General features: G+C 32.8%; 1 protein-coding gene across 1 annotated transcript in view; it reads right to left on the minus strand.

The window, feature by feature from the left end:
• LOC118182226 (sodium-dependent phosphate transport protein 2B-like) overlaps positions 1-27458 on the minus strand; it is a 119456-nt gene that overhangs the window by 15404 nt on the left and 76594 nt on the right. The window contains exons 3-4 of the mRNA XM_035351547.2: positions 14497-14688; positions 3288-3409 (exon numbers count right to left, since the gene is read on the minus strand). Of these exons, the coding sequence (XP_035207438.1) occupies positions 3288-3409; positions 14497-14688 (314 nt within the window). The remainder of the gene's footprint in view (positions 1-3287; positions 3410-14496; positions 14689-27458) is intronic.

Below are 27458 nucleotides of genomic sequence, written 5' to 3' on the forward strand. Positions count from 1 at the left end.
AAGTTTATATTTGCTTATGTTCTACGAAATACTTATCATTTTCAAATGTGGCGAGGGCGAATCATCAATCATTTCAATCATTTCCAATGTGGCATTATCGATGTGGCGAGGGCTCAAAGCACAATTCATTCAAATAAACAAAAGGGTTAAAAACGAGCCCTATGTAAATACTTTTTGTGCAGTTTCTCGCTTATGGATAGGGACCACATTTTCTTTATTCCTTTTCGGATCGAAAACTGCATATTCAGTCCCTTAAGAGCGACTTAAAATTTATTACCGAACTAAAAAAGTTTCTGAAGTGTAAAACCATTTTTGTCCACGTTAATCGCGAAGTGAGGGAAAAAATTCTCTTCCCCCTTTCAGAAGCAGAAGTTGCCAATAAAAAATACGGCGCGATTCTAGTTAACGCTGTTATGAGAAATTTGTTTTATAGTCTTGATGGATGCTAAGCTTCAATAATAAAATAAATAATATTTTTAATAGGTTAACTGTTCAAGATGTTTATAATGAGAAGTCAAATATTAGCATTGCGCGTGACTACGAAATGAAATGACAATAGAGCCATAACATGTAATTGAGTCTAATGTTTGAATGAACTTCGATACTTCGTTGTTGTTCTGGTATACAACAATTATTATTAGCCCAAAGAGGCAGTTGGCCCAGATGGGCTATTAATTTCGTTTTGGCATTTTGCGCTGGTTATTCGCAAACGGCGAATAACTTTTTAAATCGTTGCCACAAACTATTAGAGCCCTGCATTATATTTCAAAAATTAAATAATGAAGAATCTGCATAATGTATGTATGTATCTTTCTCACACTGTGAAAAAACAACGGAACCTAGAGACATACAGTTTTGAATAATGTAGTCCTTCACTCAATTATGGGCATCTGGAAGCCGGAATCCTAAATTTATTTCGCTGTCTATTTCATATTTTGTAAAACTTTAATGACTTTTTGATTAACAAACTCAACGATTTCAAAGCGAGTAATGGCAACACTACGGAAAAAAAATTACCTCCAGTATGCGAGACTCTGCATCAGACATTCTAAAGATATGCTCTTTTAAAATTATTTTGTGATATTGCTGCTGAATTGAATTTTATGGTTTAAGTGTGAAGAACATGATATTTAATAAATTAAGGTAACACACAAAACGTTAAAAAAACGCCCCTTTGGGCATAATGTAAAATCTGAAAGCTTTCAGATTTTTTTTTAATAAATGTTCTAGAAGTTAACACTTAGTACCTTTTTTCATTTGCATTTTATAGTAACTGCTATTACCAGTGTCAGCTGTTAATCTGCTCTTAATACTGCATTCTGATTTTCTTGCATAGATCCCAGTAACTGTTTTTTCGTTTCTTATTAATTTAATGTTACGATCGATTTTATTACACTAATAAATCAACTATTTATGAAAGTTGTGTGGAGAACACTTTATTATTATTATTATTTCTTCACTGGCCCAAGAGAGGGCGCTACCAGCTTTCTCCCTCTTCTTTCGGACTGGTTACTCTGTGGCTGCTGTCGGTGTATTCTTGCTGCCTTAAGTGATGATCTCCCAAAACTCGCAGTTGTAGCTGATAAAATTACAGATCTCACAACTCTCCCTAATATAAATAGTGCTGCTACGGCATCTACCTGAACAGCAAGTTGCAGAGCTGGCGAAGCAAGTAAATGAACTTTAGCTAGCCATCATAAACAGCCGTGAGCGTTCCTCTGAACGAAGAGACAATCATTCTCAACGCAGCAGAAGGTGTAATAGATCTTGTGGACACTATCGACAGTATAAAGAATTATGCAACAACATTTGTTTCTACCATACTAATTTTGGTTCCAATGCACAGAAGTGTGTTTCTCCATGCAATTTCTGGCAGTCGGAAAACTAGATCGGCGATCGCTTGTGGGCCAACGTTGCGACCGCCACATTAATCGAATTCTTTTGGCCGACCCATCGTCAAAACTCACCTTTTTAATTGACACCGGAGCCGATTTATCTGTCATTGCCAAGAGTTACAGTCAGCACGCCAAAAACCCAGCTGAGTTAGTACTCTTTGCTGCTAACAGCACAAAAGTAGCAACGTATGGCACCAAACTTTTGACCATCAATTTAAACTTACGTCGCTCATTTACTTGGCCTTTTGTACTGCAGACGTCAATCAACTCATCATAGGTGTTGACTTTCTCCCGAAGTTCAACTTACTTATAGATGTTAAAAACAACCGTTTATTTGTTGGACAAACAAAACTATATTCTTGTGGTAGACTTCCCAATGTGAACCCGCTCAGTACTAGCATTCATATTTTGATGGGTAACTCAAAATTTGACAAAATTCTTGCCGATTAGCCCAGCTTGACAAATCCTTCGCAAACTTTTGAGCACCAATGTCAACAATTTTCCATCACATTGAAACTAAAGGACCCCCTATTTTCTCAAAATCTAGAAGATTATCTCCAGAATTACTTCAAGCTGCACGTCAAGAGTTTGACTTTCTGCTATAAAAAGGTATCATTCAGCCTTCAAAAAGTCCTTGGGCGAGCCCCCTGCATATGGTTCGTAATGCAAATGGCGACTGGTGGACCATGCAGGGATTATCGTCGCTTAAACGCCGTTATCGTTCCGGATCGTTATCCCGTACCTCATATTCAGGATTGCACTCAAATGTTTCCAGGAAAGAACATATTCTCAACGCTTGATTTAGCCCGTGCCTATCATCAAATCCCTGTTAACCCTGCAGACATTCCGAAAACGGCCGTCACTATCCCTGCATCATATGCCAACGTTCGAAAGTTGCCCGGCACATACAGAGTCCTTTGGAAAAACTCGTGATGCCCTCTGAACGATTCGACCATGTTCATATAGACATCGTCGGTCCTCTGCCACCATCTGACGGTTATCGATATCTACTCACCTGCGTTGACAGATTTACTTGTTGGCCAAAATAATCACTAAACTTAATTTCTGGGGATAATTTCAAATACGCTTTATTCTATTTCTTTTCTAGAAAATCTTTCGATGTAACTGAATTAGTCAATGATGCTTAGAAAACACCAATATATAATTTATGTGAAAAGTACAACAAATAGTGCCTTTTTCTGTTCAAATCAAAAGTTAACTAATCATTAAGATATGAAATCTAAAAACTTAAGTTACAGTAAAACATAATAGTGTAAATTTCGGTCAATCATAACCAGAAAACGTATGAATTAAAAATAAAATTATCAAAAAAAAAATTAATTAAACATCAGCCAACTATTTTGAAACATATCTAACAATGATTACACCAACCTGTACAACTAGTGATGTGATAGGTTTGGTCAGGCGCTGCAGAAAAGCCTTTTTCTGAGCTCCTTCCACATGTTGCCAATCACCAGATGCCATAATAGCGCCCGTCAGTTTTTCCAGGTAGCCTGAAATAGAATGAATCCAACTGTCTAAATTTTTGCTCTTTATGATCAATGAAATTTGCATTTTAATTATTAATTACCAATGTTTAATTAAAAAAACTAAACTTACTTTGAATTTAGTAATCTTTAAGTAACGAAATTTTTTTCTTATCTTAAAAAAGTTGAAGAAAATTCTGATTTTTTAAAATTAATTAATGTAGTACAGACATTCTGATACTTGGAATAATGGTTTAGACATATTCAACAGGCACATATGTAGTAAAAATAGATCTGATTTTGCATCAAAACAATCAATATCCGTTTTTGGATCAGAATAAGAGTGTAATCTAAAGCGTGATCAGTAACAAAATGTCTTTCAGTCGAATGATAAAAATAATTTTTAACAGCATGCCAAGAAACAAAATAAATTGAAATAACTACAAATATTAAGCTATACGAATAGAACAACTTGCATTTCACAAAATAGTAATAAGAAACTTGGAAAGCTCAAAATCAAAAGTTGCAGTATTTTGAAAATAGAACACAGAGATAAAAAAAATTATAAATGTGCGCTTAAAAACATTTTCCTTTCGAGGAATGTACTACTCGATAGGTTTATTCTGTTTTGAAGAAATTACGAACGGTATTAAAAGAGCTGCCCTATTGATTAACGAAGTTAAAAAATGCTCTTTTAGTAGAATTACGTTATATGTTGCAAACAAATTCCGATTCAAGCCTTTTAACATTATCATGGATGTTTCAACGAATTGAATACGAAAATATCAGAACCGCATCAGTTACGACAGAAGCAATCCGATTTCCGCTTTACAATCGCGACCGCACGAGCATACATAGAAATGCAATTTAATGCAATAGACTAACACTAACAGTGGCTCACGTATATTTCCGGGCACTTGTATGTTTTAAATTTATTTGCACAGATCTTATTTTAAATACTGAAACACAAACTTCAATCCTCTTATAATATTGGGTTGAAACATAAGTAATGGCCGTTTATGTTGTGTTTAAAATTACGCGGTAAAAATAAAATGTATTGGCATAACGTTTTATGTTATTCGAAAGAGAATTTTTCCCTATACAAGATTGCGTATTTGACTTTTTTGTCTGAGCTAAATTTTGTTATTTTTCAGATCATTAAAATGGAGTGCCAAGTCGACAAAATTAAGCATTTTCGACACCTTCTTCTTTTTGCGTTTAATCGAGGCCCCAATGCTACAGAAGCTGCCCGAAAGATTTATGAAGTGTATGGAGAAGGTGCAACTCTTGAACGAACTGCAAAAAATTGGTTTGCCAAATACAAAAACAGAAATTTCGACCTCGAAGATGCTGCTCGTTCCGGACGACCAAATGAGTTTGATGAAAGAGCGTTTGAATCAACTTCTGCACGAAGACGCGCGTCAAACCACTCGAGAATAAGCCGAACGAATGAGTTGTAATCAAATGACTATATAGTTCGACATCTTGGGTCTATGGGGAAAATCCAAAAACTCGGATATTATTGACTAATTTATTGTTTTTTGTTTTGTTAAAATAAAAATTTTTAAATTAAAAAAATGGCCATTACTTATGTTTCAACCCAATATATTGATTCTTCTCTCTTCTGAGCCTTGCTTAATACAAAATAATTATCGTAAAAATATTCTTTGCAATAAAATAGTTGATTCAAAAAGTGTTAATCGGAAATTCATATACAAATTTAGACTACTTTATTTTGAAGTTTTGACAGGTGATCTTGCTGGACATAATGTTTTGTTTTAAATGCAACTATATCACAAGTATTATCGTCCGCATTTGAAAGTCATTACTAATTCAGAAAAAAAAAAGTAACAGTTCCATATCTGAATGGAACATTGCAAGGCAATACAAATTAATAACAAGTTCTGTTAGAAATTTAACCTTTAATCATTTTAAAAATGACCAAAGTATTTAAAATATCCAAAAAATTCTTGACGTAACATTTAGCTATCTTTGGTGTATTAAAACGATAAAAACTGGCTGGAACTGTTCAAAATGCACTGAAGTGTGGATCGCATTATAAGCTAAGACTATGGAACAGAAGATTTATCTTTAAAAAAATTAAACAAAACTGAAACATTTATATCATAAAACTTGCAATGTGATTTAGAAAAACGATTTGTAATAAAAGCTACTGAAACGATTCGCGAAATTGTCACGAGAGTTATTAGGGCACATGGATTCAACGGGTGATCAAAGAGAAGGAAAACCCTTGTCAAAAATAAAGCAAGGAAAATACTCCTGGCGTTGGCAAAAATCCTTGGTAAGCAAATATTCACCTAGTGAAACAATATTATGTTTTTAGGCGAGTCTAAATTTAATATGCGTCCTTTGTCAGAAAAGTTCCAGGACAAAGGTCGTTAAAAATAGAAAATTGAATTTACCAAGTAATTACTCTAGCTGCTAGCAAAGTAGTCCCCTTGGCTATCTATACACAATAGTCAACATTTCTGGAAGTCATGGAAGCAAGTAGGGAAATCTTCAACTGCGATGCTTGCAAGCTCTTTTGTCACAACCCGTTGGATGTCTGCAGTAATCTTGATGAAGCTTTCCTTTCCACTCACGGAAACAAGAAAAAATCACAATAATCTTTGACAAAAATGTAGAATCACGTCTGGCTCTATCTAATAGTTTAGCAGAAATTCGTCTTTCCTCTTTCTGTTCATCTGTTTGTAAGTGAGGGACGACTCTTGCATTAAGTTTCCGTTTCCCTAAATCTTCGCGCAAAATCATATGACACACATCACGATTGAAATTCAGTTCTTCTGACATCATACGCACAGTTACACGACGGTCTTCTTGCAATAACTGCCTTATACGCTCCACGTTTCCATCAGTATTGTGCTATAGACGGGCGACCAGCTCTCGGATCGTCTTGCACTGAATCTCTGCCTTCACGAAACCTTTCGTACTACTCGAAAACGCGATTTCTTGAAAGTGCCCCGCCTGCATATGCTTGCTTAATCATATTCCACTTTTCACTAGGGATATTTCCGAACTTAAAGCAGAACTTAATGCTCACTCCTTGCTCATAATCAGCATCCTTGTGTCACCTTAACGAATGCGACAACAATCCAAACAGTCTGTTGTTAAGCTCAGCCCTACCACCTGATAAGTTTGAGTGGGAACATGGCCTTGGCCATGTCAAGTAAGAATACATATCAAGTAACATAAAAACAACCTCTGTTCCCTTTTACTACTGCAAACTCAGAAATTAAAAGAATGTCCTGGAACTTTTCTGACACGGGATGCATTTGGGTCCGACGGACAAATTATTGTGTGGGGAAAATTAAATGATGAATAGGATCCAAAAAAATCTACTACCTACTGTTAAGTCCAAGGGTGAAGGAATAATTGTCTGTATATGTTTCGTTGCCCCTAGGATGAGGAATTTGATGTTTACAGAAAATAATGTAAATAAATATAAATATATAAATTTTCTGAAAGGAAACCTGAAAGCAAATATGAGAAAAATTGAAAAGCAAAATTCATTCAAGTTCTATCAGGATAACGATCCTAAACATGCAGCCCTAAATGTTCATAAGGGCTAATTCAGAAGTCAAACAACAAAAATCAGCGTTATATTTACAAAATTTTCACAGGACTAGTTTTGATGGTTTTACCGAACCACCATCCTCAGCTGCAAAACCGCAAATGAACAAGATAGAAATAATGATTAGATAAGATAAGAAAGCCTAGACAAGAATAAGCAAGTGGCGTCATCTGTTGGTGAAACCAGAACTAAAACATAATTTCTTTAAAGGCCGAAGGCAAATTTGGATTGGAATTAGGATCGTTAACTAGAACAGAAAGATTTTTATGAATGTGAAATGCCTCTAGAAAATCCAGTTCTCCAATGGAAGATGTTTTTTGAATAATTTTGGCAGCAGGAAAATTGAAAGTGTGGTTTTCGGACCAACAATGTTGAGCAACAGAAGACTTCTGTGTTTCCTTTTTTCTAACATATCATAACTTTGTTCATAAGTGGTTATTATTATACAACTTTTCTGAAATGACCCAGATTCTTCGGACTTAAATTCTATGGAACATGCCTGGAAAGAGTTGGAGAAAAGAATAAGGAAACGGTACATTTCTTAGAAAGCTCCTCTAAAAGCAGTTCTTACGGAGAAATTGAACCAAATGGTACATTCTTATACGGAAAGTTATTTAAATCCATACCAGAGCGAATGAAAAGTTTAATGAAATATAAACTGTTCTTTACTAGTGCCCGAATACTTCTGCGAGTTCAATTTCAAACGCTTTGAATAAACTACTTTTTTAAACCTAAAACATTCTAAATAATTTTTTAATACAAGCGGATTTTAAAAAAGACGGTTAGTAGCATCGGTGGAAGAAAAAGTCATTTCATAATACTTAATAACTTATCTTTTCAAACAAATCTGAAGAACTCAAGTGCCCGAAAACAAATGTGAGCCACTGTATATATATATGCAGGTTGCAAGAACATTGCACCATACTGCACGTCGCAGCTGTCAGGTCTGTATCGTAGTACCGCGCTGTGTTACAGGATTTGGCCTAGGGCTAGAATTGACCAGTTTCGTTCGGCAGGCACGTCAGCACGCAGATTTCCTTCAGACGTATTTGATGGCAATGTACGACTAATATGTATCGCTACAATTTTGATAGCGATAAGTACCCAAGAAATTTAAATTTGACTAGCGCCTTTACATCCGCTCCTCCTAAAGCGGTCACATGCATGATAGCAACACTATTGAAAAAAATTGGAAGTCTACTAAAAGTTTCTTATCGCCTTAAATGTTACTATTGTTCCAAATAATTTATTTGTGGCATTTAGTTGTTTGTAAAAAGCAACCGAAAAATAGATAGAAATTTCAAATAAATCAGAAAATAAAACAAATCTGTGAAGCCAAAGCTGCTGTAAGCTTGAAAAATTGCTTGCAATATTAAAGAAGAAAATTGCGATGTTAAGGTTTGCATTACCATTTTCTTCTCGTGCAAAATCATTAAAATAAACATTCTAGCACGATAACAGTGTTACACATACAACAGCATTAGCACCTATGAGATGGACATTTAGTTACGCAATAAATAAACATTACTTTACGACATTTCCTATTTCTTCAGTGTTTGTAAGAAAATCTTCCGCAACTTGTGTATACAATCTTTTATGAATGACGACTTTATCTTATGAAATCAAACATTGATCTGAAGGATAAATAAAATATTTAGAACAAACATAGAATGGCGAACGCAGTAAATGATTATTTCATTTACTCAACAAGATTGAAGGAGTATTGATATAGCTATAAAATTTTATAAAGATATCTAAACATTTCTACTAATCTTATCTTCAAACAGAAAAATTACTATCAATAAAACGTGTTATCGATTTAAAAAACATCTGATGTGGACAACATATGACTTCTTTCTACGTCCTATTGAATTATATACATTTTTTGTTGTACTTCATTTAAACTTATTTCCTCGAATTTCATTAGAGATATATTTATCATTCACACATTCGGTGCATACATTTGAAAGTTAACCTTTCCTCCTATTGGGCAAAAATTTACTGGAATTGGTGCCCAAACTGACTTAATTTACTATTCTACTAAGAAATTCAACTAAACAAATGCCGGCTTTATTAGGCCTAGCTTCACTCAAACTTTTAAATTGTTGATAATTCTACAATTATTGCATGTGGATTAAAGACATAGAAACCTTAACCAGGACAAAAGAACAACATAATTCCATATTTTTTAAAGCAAAAAATGCACACTTTACCAACATATAAGAATTAAAATACTTAGCGCACCGAGCCGGATAATAGGGTGAGGATATATATGTATATATATATATATATGCGCTTGGTGCGGATGATTGCAACGAAAAAGGGAGGTGCACAACTATGTTATAACAGTCAGACGGTGTGAAAAATATGCAATGCCCTCGCCGAGACTCGAACATGGACCTCTCGAATACACGCCAAATGTGCTACCATTACACCACGAAAGAATGCTGGAAGGATGGAGAAATAGGCAACATATTGTATCTTCAATTACATCAACATGACTTTCCTTGTGCAATTATATAAAAGTAAAACATCATACTATAATGATTTTGTATGGTACTATTATGTAAATCTATTTCCATACTGCATAATATTATCTGTATTGAAAATGTATTGAAATCAATTAGTCCAGAATAGTATAATCTAATACCCTAGATCTATTATGTGGTACTATAATCTCATGCAAATCTTATATATTAAATCTTTTTGTATTGTATGCAAATAATGTATGGCCTATTTTGTAAAATTTGTAAGGCATCATTTTAACAATTAGGTTCAGTACTTTAGAAATGTTTCAATTGCATTTACTTATATTTCTACCGTATGATGGTAATCTTTCTTATTGACAATCATATAAAGTATTGTAATGTATTCTGATATAATACTGAATTGTACACATAGCATAATATCATATAATACTCATCTTCTCTTAACAAGGTCATGTAATTTAGAAATACTGCAATTGCACCTATTTATTTTCTTCTCTGTTTGAATGTAATCTATTTTAATGACAACATATTGTATCTTATTTACATATAGATAACTATCCTAGTGCAATTATATAAACGCATTGCACTATACTGTAACGATTTGGTATGGCATTATTATATAAATCTATTTTCATATCGTGCTGTACTCTTTGTTTAGAAATTGTGTTAGTATCATGTAATTAAGTACCGCACAATTTAATAGCCTAGAATTTTTGTATAGTATAGTATCATAATCTTATGTATAGTATATCTTGTGTATAGTATAATTTTGTGTATTGTATAGTATATTTTATTCTATAGTATAGTATCATAATCTTGTGCAAATTATATATTTAATTACTATTGTATAGCATGCAAACATAGAATGGCATGTATTGTAAAATCTGCATGGCATTCTTTTGTATTTTATATATTGTATTGTAATATATTCTGGTATAGTACGGTATTATCAACATAGCATAATGCTCTGTAGTATTCATCATTCTTCAATAGGGTTGTGTAATTTAGAAATACTGCAACTATTTATGTCTTTATGATTTTCTCAAATTGGCAACATATTGTCTTTTCAGTCACATAAAGATAATTTTCCTTGTGCAATTATAAAAGTCTCGCATCATACTGTAATAATTTTGTAAGGCACTGTTATGTAAATCTACTATTATACTGCATTATTTTCTTTGTGTAGATCATGTAATTATACAATCGAGTCCAGTACCATTTGCTCTTTCACTTAGTTATTTAATACTTAAATGGTTTGTAGTACTGTTTTATGTTATGTACAACTTATCATGCCTGTTACAGTCGTTTATTTCTCTTTATTTATGAAAATGTAATCCTTTCATGGCAGTATGTAAACACATATATAATCATTCCAGCCCTTGTTTGGCCGTGTATTTGTTATTTTGATATTCAATAAATATGGCTCTAGATGGGGGTGGGCACGGTGCTAAACCGATTAACCTAATGGTAAAGGGACAGTGCCCGTGCCCTCCGTCACCTATCACCTATCACCTTATATATTCCCTCCTTTCAAAGATTGACTGGGACCCAATCCGCAAATTCCGGTGGTGACGAATTATTGGCCCCCACCTTTTAGTTCGGGAGCCATTTGTAGAGTCATTAAAATATTTTGAAGCAGAAGATGTCAAAGATGTGCAATGTCTTTGCCGGAACTGGGACCTGGACCTCTCGAATACGCGTTGAGTATGCTACCGTTACACAATGGAGGCATGCTGGATGGAGGGAGAAAAAGTTTAAACTGAGTTTCGAGCTCAGTAAATGTATACGCACCTATTTTATATTAGGTAAATAAATTAATGCTGCGAGAATAGTTTGTGAAGTCCGAATTCAGATATATAAACCTCTAAATTATCCCAGCTTTCTCGACCCTATAATGATGACCATTTGAAGAAAATGACCTAGGAGCTAGTAAGACAAGTATTTGTAGGGCTTTAGCGAAATAGCTTGAAGTTTTCCCATACTATTTTTGAATCATTTCAGTGAAAGAGGAAATCTAAAATTGAAAAAAATAAATCCCCAAAATTAAGCCAGCAGAAAACATTTGAGAATTAAGACATGTGCACTTCGCCGTTCCTGCGGAAAGAAAATATCAGATTTTGAAATAGAAAGCAAAGTATTGTAAATAATAGATTATAGGTAACAAGGGAAAACGGCAGCGCAATGATCAGGCACAGATATGTTGTTTTATACTTTCCAGAATTTAATGTGCAGTATTATTTAAAAGCAAGAAACATGAACAATCAACAATGACCTCGTAGAGGTATTCGAACTCTAGATCTTCCGATTGCTAGTCAAGACGTGTTTTGCAGTTGCAGCACGAAGACAAGAGGTAAGAAGGGAGAAATTTCCTTGCCAACATCCATCCGAAGTTTATTAAGTTTCAGAAGAGTTTCTCTCAAGTCAGACTCGCGATGGTCATATTCAACACATTTCATAAAACTAGGCACAGCTATAGTTGCATACACCAATAAATTAGAAACTGCCAACAAAAAGGTGACTAAAAAGTCTGTATAGACATTAGGAGTTTTTAGAAGCAAGAGAGATTGAAAAATATGCAACGCCTTCGCCGGGAATCGAACCACGAACCTCTGGAATACGCGCCCAGCGTGCAGACGACCACACCACGAAGACATGCTAAGAAGGCGAGAGAAATATTATAAGTCAGCACTAATAAATAGAAGACGCTTGATAATAATTTCTAACTTCACATTACTGGAATCTTATAAGAAATTTCGCGATTTATATGTTTACTTATTTCTCTTTCGATTACCATTTCTTCTCGAATACCATTTCCCTCACTATTTGTTCAGCTTTCTAAAAAAAGAAATTATTTTGAAAAAATACAAAACTGGGGAATACTGTATTTTCATGAGTTTCTAAATCCATAAGAACATTTTATTCAAGTGGAATAAATTCGCTTGCTGCACATAGAGGAAAAGGCATTGAACCCTAGTTTTTTTTTTTAAACTAAAACCTTGAATCACATAATATAGATATTATATTCTCCCTTAGTTAAATAGTAAAAAACTTCTTGTCTGATCCAATGTACATTTCCCTTCAGGTATATTTCAATTATCAAATAGTTAAATGAAAGGATTTAGCTTCTTAAATATTCGTAACTGTTTACTCTAATAAAGTTAAAATAATTCATAATAAGTAATCAGTTTAATGTTTAACGAAATTATTATTTTACATTTTTATGACAGATTTCAAAGCTTACATATTTGTTTTATAGTTTACTGAAAGTACCTTTCAACGAATGTGAAATGTTTTTAAAACTTTATTGCAGTATTCAGGGAAAAATACTTTCATGATTTAAAATTATAGTTTATTTAGATGAAGATTTACACATTTAGACCTGAGGTTTTAGGTCCGACCGATAAATATTCATATAGTCTCATAGGTATCAAGTTAAAATTTAAAAAATATGTAACTAAGTATCTCAGTCCCAGATATGTTATAATAAGGAATGACAACATAGTTTCGTATCAATACATAATAAGTATAATTAAAATCGAGACTAACATCCTCAGATTAAATTTAATTTTTCCAGCCTCGAATTCTGTTTAGATTATTGAAATTTCCTTTTAGAAGGTACTTCATAAAATTCAATGCCATGAAATGAAGGCCACACAAGTTTCTCGCTAGCTCATGCGGTAAACGTATTCTTTAACTCTTACCTCAAGTTTTCCTTGTGTAGTAGAAAGTAATGCAGTAAATTCTGTAGCATATCATATTTCTTCTGTAATGCAGCATATTAAACTGAATTGTCTTCTTTTATTTACTCAATAAATAGCTTCATTTGCCTAGAACTTAAAAACCGGTCAAAATGCAGATCACTCAGAATCGCCCCCAGTCTTTTCTGATTTTCTGAACGAAGTCTTAAGGTTCAGAAATTTAGGAGAAGACAGCCCAAATCGAATCTAAAAATTCCCAAAAAATGAATAACTCGATCCTTTTAAATTTTAATTTAAACACCAGAAGGTTAAACAAGTTAATCTAAGAAACTCACTTTTAAACCGGAAGAGGGTAATATTCATGTGACAACAACAGGAAAAAAAATCGTCGGTCAATTAAAGTTAAATGCTATAGCGATAAAAAAAATACAAGGTTATTTTAAGTAATTGCCTTGATATGATAACCATAATTCTAGCGCATAAAACCGTGTACGAATTTGATATCAAATTAAATTGTAAAGCTTCAAGTGGTTTTTAGAATATCTCCAAACTGCTTACATAGAATACCAAGTTTTGTTATAACGTAATGCTGTTTCGTTTATGGATCGGCCATGAATGAATCACAACTGACCTCTGAAGTCGCTATAGGATATTAAATTCTCAATATAATTCATTGTACTTATCCTTAATGCCAAGCATTGAACACCAAACGATATTTTCCTTTAGAATATGTATAATTTTGAATTTCCTTTAGAAAAGAATACATTTAAAATGTTTTATTCGTGCCATTGTTAGCCATAAGTCAACATGATTTCAAAAAACCATTGCTACTGCCAATTTTGTACAGCAATTAAGTATGACAAGAAATTGATTACCTTCTTATGTTACTTGTGCAACTAAAGAAAGTCACATAGAGCACTTGTGTGTGAAATTTAATGCAGTTTTTATTTCGTTTTTTTGTATTAGTCGCAAATTAATCTTCATAAATTTCCACATTTGAAATCAGGTCAATTATTCTGAATAACTCTGTACGTTTTTATTTTGAAAAAGCAGAGCTTTTAGACACATTTAAAAAAATACCAATTTCGTTTGAAAACTTCTTAAATGATTGAAAACAAATTTCTTTTCGTGCTAGCAACAACAAAGAACAAGCCGGGATTCCTGCTAAAGCTTTAAACGTTTGTCCCAACAAGAATGCGGACATGAAAATAATAATCCTCTTCTGATGTTAAATGCAATAAAAAATTACAACAAAACTCTTATAATTAATTATTTTTACAACCTTTTGTAATTTAATTAAAATACTAAAGCAAATTTCTCATGAATGGATTTTACCTGTTGCCACTTCCAGCGGTAACAGCACGATGACGGCGAGCCAGTTGAACATATCATGGATGGTGGCTGCGGCGAAGGCCCTCCGGAACTCTCTGCGATCCGACGCCTGCCCCAAAGAGACCACCGTATTTGTTACTGATGTGCCAATATTGGCTCCCATCACAATAGGAACAGCGTCACGCACAGTTAGCACTAAAAATGAAGATTTAAAATTACACCGAGCACAAAATGATATATAATTATACAGCATAACTTTCCCTACTGTTGAAAAATGATGCTGAGGGAGAATGAAAGTTTTTAAAAGAATTCCTTCCCCAAATGTTTCCGGAATTGCAAGTTAAATACCGTTTAAAGACAAAGAAAATTTGAGAGATAAAATACAAATATCTCAAAGTTTATCAAGTATCACAAGTCAAGGATTTTAATTTATGACCCACCTCTGCATAAAATATTAATGAGTAGGTCGTGTCTTGTGTGTTATTAACTTAAACTAGATAATCAATTCAAAAACTAAAATCCAAAATATGCTTAGAAACTCATGGAATAAATGCAACTTAAATTATACTACGCCAAGCAGTGTAATGCAAATCAAATTTAAATAAGTATAATTACTCAGGAATTTACAGAAAGAAATTTGCTTTTTAACTATAGTGCTTATCCTAATCTCATTCTGTGAAACTAGTTACTATTCTACTCCAGATTATTAACAGATATTGCTAACTCCCAGATTAATAGTCTTCGGATAAGTCAACCAGATTTTTCTTTAAACGATACTAAAATATATGAAACAGACTTTTATATAGTATAACAATGCGTATCGTTAACGAGATAGTTAAACAGGTAGTATAACAATACTAATCATTAACAAATGTTCTTCTTCTAAGGTGCCCTGTTGTTCTGTTGAACTAAGCGGCCAGATTATCTGCATAGTTTTAGCTGTTCACTTATTATTCTTAACAAATATGTCCCAATGCAATGATTATAGACAACAAAATAAAATTACGACATAATGATAAGTAAAAATAATAAAAGCAATGACAAATATTGAGGCATTGTTTCAAAACTTTAAATAACGCCTCAAATATCGCAAAAAAGAAAAGTATAATAAATGCCTTTATTTATTTCTGTTTTTAATAATCGTAACAGTAAATTTACTTTGGAATGCAAATTTCATGTTTCTCGTTTCAGATGTATTACATTTAGATAAATAAGAGTTAAGAAACGAAAACAACAGATGATAAAGTGTTAGACGCTTAATTATTCTATACTAAGCTAATACCTTATAGCACATGTTTCAGTTCATTTAAAAATTATCTATTCCTCGACGAGGATTCCAATTCCCGATCTCATCATCTGTGAATGAGCACATTGCTGTTAATCACGGTTGATGGTTCTACATCTTCAATTTCGTGCGCTTTTGACTCTTTTTGACCTCTTGGTTTTGGACAAGATGTTTTACAACCACGTGTGCAGAGTTGGATGGGAATTTCTTATCACTACAGGCTTTACTGTACATGTGGCACCACTTTACGGATCTGGGCTTTGAGGTGGCATTAATGCATATAACATTTACACGCTTCTACTGCACTGCCTAAGCAAAGCAGTGGCTAGCGATTTTTCCCTAATACTTTCCAGAATCCATCCATAGTGGTGAGTTTTCCCTTAGAAAAGCTCTTGTTAAGAGATCAAAGACTCTTAAGTCCATAGGTGAAACGTCATTGGACTTCGCAGGAATATGTTGAAAAGGTACAGTGGATGGACAAAAATATGGAAACACCTTGTGAAATGCATGTTTGAAAAGAAAGATTGATTTTAATGAAATATGTAGGTGGCGCTGGCGTTTTTGACTACTGACGCCACCAATACAACTTCGTAAATGTGCTAAACAGTTCAGTTGTTGTCGGAGTACTGTTATGCGAGGTTGTCATTGCATCATGTCAGAGTTAACAGACTTCGAACGTGGGCAAATTGTTGGAGCACGTATGGTAGGTGCTTCCGTAAGCAAGGTAGCCGAGGTGTTTAGTGTTTCAAAAGGTACTGTATCGAAGATTTATTCCACATATTTGAAAAGCGGAAAAACATCATCTGCTAAATCACAGCGCGGACGAAAGTGTGTCCCGAGTGATCGTGACAGACGATCATTAAGGGCAATTGTGACGAAAAATAAGAAGACCACGGCTGCAAAAGTTACTGCTGAAATGAATGTTGTGTTACCGAACCCTGTGAGTACCAAAACAATTAGAAGGGAGCTTCTTAAACAGGGAATTGCTGGCCGTGCTGCAATTGAGAAGCCACTCATCAGTGATGCTAATGCCCGTAACAGAAAAAGGTGATGTTTAAGACATAAAGCCTGGACTATAGAGCAGTGGAAGCGAGTAATATGGTCTGACGAGTCTTCTTTCACATTGTTTCCCACTTCTGGCCGAGTTTATGTCTGGAGAACGCCATCTCAAGCCTATAATACAGACTGCTTGTTTCCAAGAGTGAAACATGGCAGGAGCTCTGTTATGGTTTGGGCAGCCATATCGTGGTTCTCTGCTAGCCCCATGATAACTGTGTCAGGGCACATGACTGCCAAGACTTATGTGAACATTTTGGCCGATCGAGTTCATCCCATGGTACAAACTTTGTTCCCCGATGGTGATGGTGTCTTCCAAGACGATAAAGCCCCTGTTCGCACAGCTCACATTGTCCAAGACTGGTTTTCTGAGCACGAGGTCCCATCTCCCCTGGCCACCACAGTCACCAGACCTGAATATTATCGAACCTTTATGGTCTACATTGGAACGGAAAGTGCGTTCTCGTTATCCACCGCCAACATCGTTATCTGAACTTGCCACCGTGGAAGAATGGTATAATATTCCCTTGACAAACATACAGGAACTGTATTTATCCATTCCGAGAAGACTGCAAGCTGTTTTGGATGCCAACGGGTTTCCTACACCATATTAAGCAAAGAAACATGTTTTTTAAAGGTGTTTCCATATTTTTGTCCAACCCCTGTATATATGCAATACCGGTATTAGGTTTTAATTTTCAAGGAATGCAGTGGTACTTTTCGAAGTGTAACTTATTGTTTTGTCTTGATGGAGTTTCATTCTTTGAAAGTCATTGGGATAAAGAAGTGTAATTTCTTTGAAAGTCATTGGGATAAGGAAGTGTAAAACTTTCTCTTGATAGTACGCTGAGTTCATTTTAACATTTCTCGCACCCCCACTCTTCTTGTTTTTAATTTCACATTTTAACAGGATCCTGTAACAACCATGAACCTCTTACTGAAACTTTCTTTGCATCAATAAAACCACTAGCTTTGTAATTCTTTACTTTTCTTTCTTTCTTTTATTTATTATTATTATTTTTTTGGTAATCATTCAGGTAAATCCATGCTTCATCAAGTGCACTTCTATTTATCTCCTCCTAAATAATTTTCATACAGGGTTCTATAAATTATTGTGCAATGGAGCCGCATGCCTCAGCAAAAGCTGGTGAACGTTTTGCTTTTTAGCTTTTCTAAGTTGTAAATATTTCTTTATTATTTTATTTATTGTTGCTACAGATGTATTTAAAGACTTCGCAATTGATTTCTGCATCGACGGATTTTCTCTTGTTGTCAATGATATAATTTTAGGAACATTAGAAATAGCACGTACCTTTTCCAAGTATTCTCTTGGTGTCTTCGCTCCATGTAGAAGTACTTATTGGCGGCTTTTCCCTTTCCAATTAATAATGTTGTAGGCTTCTTTAGAAATTTTAATACCATGCATTTTACAACGTTTCAGAATTATGGAATAGAGCTATTTCTCTTCAAAAAGCGCAAAAATACTTCTTTCGATCCACATTTTGTTTACATGGGACATTTTGAAAACAAGAATGCATTTTAAAATAACAAACGATAGTTCTTATTTCAAATAATAAGCTGTTGCCAAAAAATTTTATTTCAAAAGATTTCCTTCCTTCTAATTCTTTATTGAAATCATTCTAAAAATGTATAAACACTCTCTGTTCTTCATGTTCAGTGATCTTTTGCGCTTTTTCTTAAAATTTCTAAAGTTAATTCTTCATATTATTTATTTATGGGCGATAGTTATTTACAGAGTGTTCTATTTAAAAGTGGCCCGCGTATTTACAAGTATAAAATTTTGTGAATATTTTCTTTTAAGTGTTTCTCTGATTCTTATAATGATCTGTTTATTCTAAGTAAAGACATAAATTTTTTAAGGAACAATGACTTCTTTAGAAGCGGCGCCTGGATTAATAAATCATTTGTGAACAGCAGGTGTTCAACGCAATCGCATTTTGTGCTGTGTCTTTTACCGTTATATTATGTGTGTGTGTGTGTGTTTGATTATGGCAAAGCCTCGAGGGCTATCTGCCTAAAGGGTGGTGTATTTAATTATGGCAAAGCACACTAGGGCTATCTGCCTAAGAGGAGGGATGCCTTTCGTGGAGGACTTTCTAAGGGAAACTGGCTCGTATACACGTTACACATGGGGAAAACCACGAAAACGCCCATGCAGCCAGCCCGTTCGCGGGATTCGAACCTCGGACCGAACTACCAGTGTTCAGCGACTTTACCGTTATATTAACACTTGTATGGAGCTTGAGGTTCATTATTAAAGGATGCATTTTTCTAGTGAAATATTATTAAGATAAATTTACATTTTTATTGTCATGCAGAACTTTCTACTACATTTGGAAAGGAAACATTAGTTGGGACTTTAGTTGTGAAGCTGGTAAAGACATTTCATGAAATTGCCGAGTACTGAACAGAAAGCGTGAACGGAAGATTTTTTTATAAAGCAGACATTGAGGATGACATGGAGGATACTCTTATCAAATCTCTTTTTGTGTCTAGTTGAGGTTAAGTCCGGCACTTCATTGAGTAATATTTTTCTTCTTTGTTACCGAAATTTTATCTGAAATATTATGGCCACCGACATCTTTAGATTTTACCAATACAGACAGACTACTTTTAGGAGATATTCAAATGCGTACATAAACAAAGTACACGCTCTGGAAGAGTGGTAAAATGAAAAATTTGCTATTGTATAAACTCTACACCTTTTTAGCAATGGAGACAGAAGTATTGCATAGCAAGTATACATTTTTACTTTTAACTTCTGTAAAGTACTGTTCTTTCTATTCCGAATGGAAATGTTATGTCTTCCCCTTCTTACTACTGCTTGCTATTACTCTATATTAATCCAACCTCTGGACGTTGATCGTGCCATTCAGCTTAAAACTGAGCGCAACGTCGCCGCTTTATCCCGTTCAAAGCAACCCAGATCGTAGTAGAATACTAGTTCGAGTTCTAGACGTTTCTAGAGTGGTGATATAGGCTACAGATCGGTCACCGCAGTGTTGCCGCTGCTTGTGTTTATTATGAGAATTTGCGAAATTTACGGAAGCTTCTATGATTTTAACACCTTTGTATTTTTAAATTAAAAAATATATTGTGAACTACTACAACTGCCTTTGCGAGCTACCGGGAACTCGCGATCGAAAAGTTGGGCAAGTGTAGAGTATAGCTAAAGAAAATCTTTGATAAAATGCTACGAATATGATGAAAGGTATAGACAAATGTATTGAGCTATGGGGCAGACACCTTGTCCAACGGATGTCCTAAGCAAAATTTGCCTCATAAATACGTATATTTACTATTTCTAGTCTGGTCTGCTTTTAAATTAAAGATTTCGATTATGATTCGCAGTGACTCTCATTCCTAACAATGTACAGTTTGGCATTCAGAACATTTACAAAGTATATATGCACGATATTTATGCATTATATTTTAAACATTAAAAAAGACACAAATTATATTTTTGATTGAAATATAACAGTTTTATCACGGTTGTAGTAAGTACAGAATGGGGAAAAAATCTTATTTTGCTTGTTTCTATACTTAGAATATTAATTAAACTTTAATACATTATTATAATCCTAAATTTATTAAATAAAATTTATACCCAAAGCACATGATTTAAACTACGTATATTGCATGAAAAACTCGTTTTTTTTCGTAGCCTTTATGTATGAAAAAATAATGCATACTTTTATGTTAATGCAGTGTCTAATAACAGCATTAATTAACCACCATTAAAATTCGTGATAAGTTTTAATACTTATTTTATGTAATTTCAAAATTAAATGAAAAATGGTTGTATTCTTATATTACTATTATAAGTATCATAATTCTTTCCTATGAAATTTGTGATCTGTGGACTTTTTATTTAAAATAAATTGCACGAATTTTGCAAGCTAATATTATATAAACGTTTCCCCAGACGAAAGCCAAGATCAGCTTAAAGATAACAAAAGAATATAGCATTATTTGAACAAGAATAAGACAGGAAAAACCACTAAGATCCTTCGATTACTCTACTATGGTCACTCAGCGAACATTTCTAAAAACGTTAAGGTGGAAAAGGCTGTCGAAACTCAAATTGCTTCGAAAAACCAGGGGCTGTGAATGGAGAAAAGAGAAGAAAGGAAAGAAAAGAGAAGGAAAACTAAATCAATCCTTTCAAGGATGAAAGAGGAGAAAACGAAAACGTGAAAGGGAGAAGTGATTTCCGTTTTTATCTGCAAAAAGAGGCAAGCAAAAAATATGACTGAAATTTAAATTCTAAAAGGTATGTTGGTTTCAAAAATATGTTCTGTGAATTAAGTAATATATATACTATATAGAAAAAAAGTAAATCAGTTTTTGATTTCATTTTTCTTGTACTCATCCAAGAAAGCACTTTTCAAAGCGCCAGCTAAAATATCTCAAGCTAGTAAATATTTTATAAATTTATTGAGGACGTATTTTAATAGGACTACAATTAAATTCGTAATCTCAAAATTCAAATATAATGACTAATATAGAGTAAGACATAAATGCGATAATTATTAAACACAGATTTTAGAGTTTCAGAAAGCCGGCACAAACGTAAGTAAAGCTTGGTTTCATTACATATGCTAAACAATTTGCTGTTAATATTATTATTATCATTAACATTTTGCTTTAATGCATTTGTCTATAATTAGTTTTTGAGCCTGCAAAAGATGATAGAACGATAAAACGATAGTTTCATGAAGAATTTTGTATGTGATTGCTTTTCTATGATAATAAAATGATGAAATTTTGTATGTGATTGCTTTTCTATGATAATAAAATGATGAAATTTTGTATGTGATTGCTTTTCTATGATAATAAAATGATGAAATTTTGTATGTGATTGCTTTTCTATGATAATAAAATGATGAAATTTTGTATGTGATTGCTTTTCTATGATAATAAAATGATGAAATTTTGTATGTGATTGCTTTTCTATGATAATAAAATGATGAAATTTTGTATGTGATTGCTTTTCTATGATAATAAAATGATGAAATTTTGTATGTGATTGCTTTTCTATGATAATAAAATGATGAAATTTTGTATGTGATTGCTTTTCTATGATAATAAAATGATGAAATTTTGTATGTGATTGCTTTTCTATGATAATAAAATGATGAAATTTTGTATGTGATTGCTTTTCTATGATAATAAAATGATGAAATTTTGTATGTGATTGCTTTTCTATGATAATAAAATGATGAAATTTTGTATGTGATTGCTTTTCTATGATAATAAAATGATGAAATTTTGTATGTGATTGCTTTTCTATGATAATAAAATGATGAAATTTTGTATGTGATTGCTTTTCTATGATAATAAAATGATGAAATTTTGTATGTGATTGCTTTTCTATGATAATAAAATGATGAAATTTCGTTTAGGCTTCATTTGGACTAGAAACAGAAATTCGATCTTATTCCAAATAAAATTCCGAAAAACATTAAAGTGAAAACATTTTATAAGGTTTTTAATTATTCTGTCTTGAATAATTAAATTCAAGACAGAATTAATTAAATTCAAGACAGAATTTTTGATTTTTAATTATTCTGTTTTTAATTATTCTGTATTTTGTCTGTCTTTTCTTGAAAGCAAATCTTCAGTAAAAGCAAGTGTCTTATAAAGATATACATTTTCTAAATGTTTACGAATATTTCTATATTTATGCGAATTAAAGACATGTAAAATTTCTTAGCTCTAAAGTCTTCTCGAGAAGGTCAGAAGAACCAGGACAAGAACCTCACAAATCATGGTGCTTCTTTATCCAAACTGGGTTGCCGTTGTATGAAAATGTCACAGGGTCACTACTTATTCTCAGTATCAGTGACAAGCAATAGATTCACTAATTCGTTCTACCCACGGCTTTTCGTGTCCTTCAAGATACGTGAAAAATAATTATAAACTAAATGGAGTCTGAATGAAAATTATTCAAAAATTACCTGATAAGTATACATTATTTATAATCTTTTTTGTAAGTGATTAAGAAATAGCTGTAACGTAATAGAACTTCTTATAGTACTTAAATTACTTCTTATTTTATAACTAAATTTTGGTTACATTAATTCTGTTATTGTAATATTAATCTTTCATAGAAATGTAATCTTTTCCATCTCAAGCAGAATTGTGTACAATGAATTGGGTCAGAATTGGGTACCGTTTGTTTCTGCTAATTGATCTAAAATTAGTTAATTGATCTAAAATTGGTTAGAGCTGAATGGCAGCCCATTAACAGAAAAGCACCGAATTCTTTTCCGTTTTGCTTCTTGAATAGAGCACATCATCCACTTAGCAATCATATAAGAAATATGAGAAAACGTTGTAAGGAAATTTCAGCTTCTTTGCCATCTGCCTTCGTGGTGTAATAGAAAGCACGTCTGGCTAGCAATCGGAAGGTACAGAGTTCGAAAACCAGGGAGCGCATTGCTGATTTTTCATGTTTCTTGATTCGAAGTAAACTTTAAAATTCTATATGATTAGTTCAGAAATTATTACATTTTCTTTTCAGGAATCCTCTTCTCGAATATTGTCATCGTGAGTGGTTAGACTGACACTTATTGATACATTGTCGCTCAGGATAGCAAAGTTTTATTGGGAATGCTCTGAAAACCTTTTATTGGAATTACGACTGTTTTTAATATTTTAGATTTCTATAACATTTTAAGATAGGGCTATTTTTTAACTGACATAATTCATTAACAAAAATAGTACCTGAAAATCTTCTGCGAAAAAATGTCAAGAGATCAATAATTCTTTCTTCAATATATTGATATCACATATTTTCTTAATGAAATATGACCTTTTCCTAAAGAATGAAATAAACAACTCGGTCTAAAGTTGATTTATCTGGACTCAACAATTCAATTTTATTTTCCTGCACCGTTTCTATGGGGAAAAACTGGATTAAACGCGGTTTTACTCTTCTAGTGACATAATTTCTGTAACAGCTTGATAAGACAAAACTCTTCCCAAAGGCGAATATTACACGTAAGCGGATCTCCCACTATTACATCGTCTTACATTTTTAAAGCATTCACAAACAAAATTGGTCTTCTTTTAACATAGCTTTACACATCTTGATTTCTTGTCGATGTTGTATGGAAACGCTAATTAAATTAACTAACATTATATTTTGGGGTAAAACTGAGAGTTTCTTTTAATTCAAAGCTTTACTAGTGGTCATGTGGTTAAGATTCTGGATATTAGAAGTTCGACCGAGTTTGAATTTAGCAAACAGATTGGCTGGATGGTTCGTTTTTGTGGTTTTTCCCATGTGTAATGTGAATATAAGTTATTTTCTCACAAAATATCCTCCACGAAGGCCTCCCTTTCCTAGGTAGGTAGACCTCCTGTGCTTTATCATATTCAACTAACTTTATCTAACATTGTAATGTAAAAATAAGGGGAGAGGGGGAAAATGATCTTAAAATATTTTTATTTGTTAGGTAACATGTATTATAAGCCGAGCTTGGTTTCCAAAATGGCATTTTGCGGAAAAAATTATCACCATATTCTCTAAAGATTTTTCAGTTAATGTTTCAGCGAGCATTCAATGAAATAAAATAAGAAATATATTTTTTCATAAGAAACTGTTGCCATTTCTTGTCTAAAACATTCAGGGGCAAAAAACGGAAGAAAGTATTTTTAAACTATCCCTTGAGGAGACAGAATGATATCGATCAAATAGATTGATTTCCCGGCAGCAGTAAAGAAAATAGGATATTGTACATACCTATATCTTTAAGAGATATCTCAATACGAAGGAATTCTCAGAATTCCTTAAACATTTTAGAGAAATTCTCTTTAAAACATTTTTTAACTTAATGTATTGCTCCTGTTAAATTGAAAGGTATATAAATGCCCCCCATTCCAGTATACTTCCTTTTGTTATATTAAAGTATATGTTTTATTCGGGGTCATAAATTATGCAATATAATAAATGTCTCAAAATATTTAAAATGTTTCGCATTCATGAGGAATAAAAGTATGACTTGAACTATGAAAACAGATTTTCAGATTATACATTTGAAATACTTTTGTTTCTGTATGTGACATTAATAGTGCTTATTAATGGCATTGGCTCACTTTTGTACTCGCATCTTAATTTTAATTAAAGTAAGAGATGTTGTAAAATGGGGGACAGTATATACATACCATTTTATTTATTACTTTATTAATCGTGTTTCAAATATTTAACTTTTAAATACGTAAAAGCAAAAATTGTGAACATTTTTTTACACATAGTTATTGTTTTATAAGTAATAAATATAAAAATTAGAAATAAAGTTGCATACCGCAGCATATGAATTCTCTTATGTACAAGTATTGGTCGGCCTGCCAATATAGCAGCACTGCCATCAAAAGCACATGCGCAGTCTAACCAAAACAAGGCTATTTTTTCAGATAAACATTTCAGATTTGTTTCTACTGTGTTTCTTATATTTGAGCATAAGAAGGTACTAAAGCATAGCAAACAATTGTTATCACAAGCCAAACAGGTAAGTTTTGGTTAGATTGCTCATGCACATTTAAACAAAGGGCAACCAGAACAGCTAAGTGTTCGCACCCTGTAGTAGTCCGTGTGCTATGTTTAGTTCTACAGATGCTTAAAAACAAATTTATTAGTTGTCGGTTGTAAAATAAAATTTGAAGGTAATAAATATTAAAATAACTATAACAACTGATAAAATACTATACATATTATTAGTTAAAATGAGTAAGATAAAATGGAAGAATGGGGAACAAAAAACAAAAATAAAGAAAAGTGGAACATAGTTTAATGTTTTTATATAATTATTAAGATTTCCTAAGTGGCAATATCATGTAATGTTTTGAATAGTTATTAAGATTCGCCGTGTGGCAACAACAAGTCGAACTAAAAACGTCGTTACTTGGAGTGTTCCTTGATAAGCGTTGCGTAAGCTTTATTTCTTAAAAGTTTGTTATATTTTTATGTAAAAAATCAGTAACATGTTGCAAACAAAAATGGAAATTGTAAAAATAAATATACTGTATCTTTTAACCCCCCCCCCCAAAAAAAAAAAAAAAAACTCCCAAAACTAGACAGCGTTGTCATTAAAACATCATACTCAGAATATTCTTCAGTGGATATCTTTTCTGCCGTAAGGTTGAGCAGCTTGAATAAAAAACTATACACATAATAGGCTGAAGTGTTCTCTGCTAGTAAGGTTGATAAAAAATATACAGAAGAAATACATATGTGCACGCCAGTAGATAGAGTTAATTATGTAGGTAACAATATTACTGATGATATGAGAAAATTTCTATCTAATTGTGATGAAAATGAAGAAAACCTACTGGCCCTTTCCAAAAGATACTACACAAGGAAACGGACATTTTAGTGCAACATATTGATGTTGCGTACTGTAAACGTTTTCCGTCGTATTCCAACTCGTTTAAGGTTAAGGTTGACGTTAAGGTAATGGTAATATTTAACGGTAAAAATTAAAACCCTTAGTTCTTCCAAATCACATGTGGAAGAGAGAGCTGCGTAAGAAGCATGGGAAAAAATTGCTATTGATAAAGATCTCGAAGAACAAGTCCGATACGAGGCAAATTTTTGAAAAATGATTTTAGAATGGCTATTTAATATTACACTTATGATGCCAAAAATGCGTTAGCTCTTCATGGACATAGTCAAGATATAAATATTAGTTATAATATCAATTTTTGTCGTAGGCTTAAGTAAATATGACAGTGTTATGAAATAAGTTTTGGAAAGAGAGTAGGAACTGTGCTTTTTAAGTTTATTAGATTTACTTTTAATCTTACTAAAATTTTCATTGTTTATCGCAGAAAAAAAAACATAATTGCATTTTTCACTGCTTCAGTCATCCGAAGAAGACACCTTGAGAAGTATAATACCTCAGTTTGGATTTTATGAAATTTTTCTTTTTGAGCTTCACCGTGTTTTTAGTTCACTGCAGCAATTATGTTTGCTTCGCAGTGTAATATTTTCATTATATTTTTTGTATTATTTTGTGTTTTTACCTATAATTAATCTGCAGTGTTTTATTCTTTCTCTCTCTGTGGAATATGAATTTAAGATTCACTTGTTACATTGTACATTATATATACATATGTATAAAATATTAAAACGATTATTCTATTCTAGGAAATATAGGAAATAATGTTTTGGTATTAATATTGTCTCAACCGGAAAATACTTTCTCTAAAAGGGGTAGTTTTATTTCTTTCTCTCATTAATATTTTTTTCCAAACTTTTATACCCCTTTTAAAGAAAATTTTCTGCAGCTTTTACATTTCATTGCCAATAAGCACGACACAATAATACCCTAAACATTTTTTCCTATGATAAAATAATCATTTTAACAAAAAAAATATTATAATAACTTTTTAAAAATTCAGTCCCCAGAAGCTCAAGCGCAGGAATTATTTAATTGTATTCCTATTTTCTTAACCTAATGTATATATATATATATACACAGAACTAATTTTTCATAAAGACCAAAAATTGAAATTCATAATTAATAAATATCATATAATCTTATGAATGCACAAAAAATTTTAAAAAACTAAACCCAAAACTTTTCATACAAACAAA

Source organism: Stegodyphus dumicola, chromosome 2 (assembly GCF_044657685.1).
Source record: "Stegodyphus dumicola isolate Sdum_Otavi_A_Nest chromosome 2, ASM4465768v1".
NCBI classification, from domain to species: Eukaryota; Metazoa; Arthropoda; class Arachnida; order Araneae; family Eresidae; genus Stegodyphus; species Stegodyphus dumicola.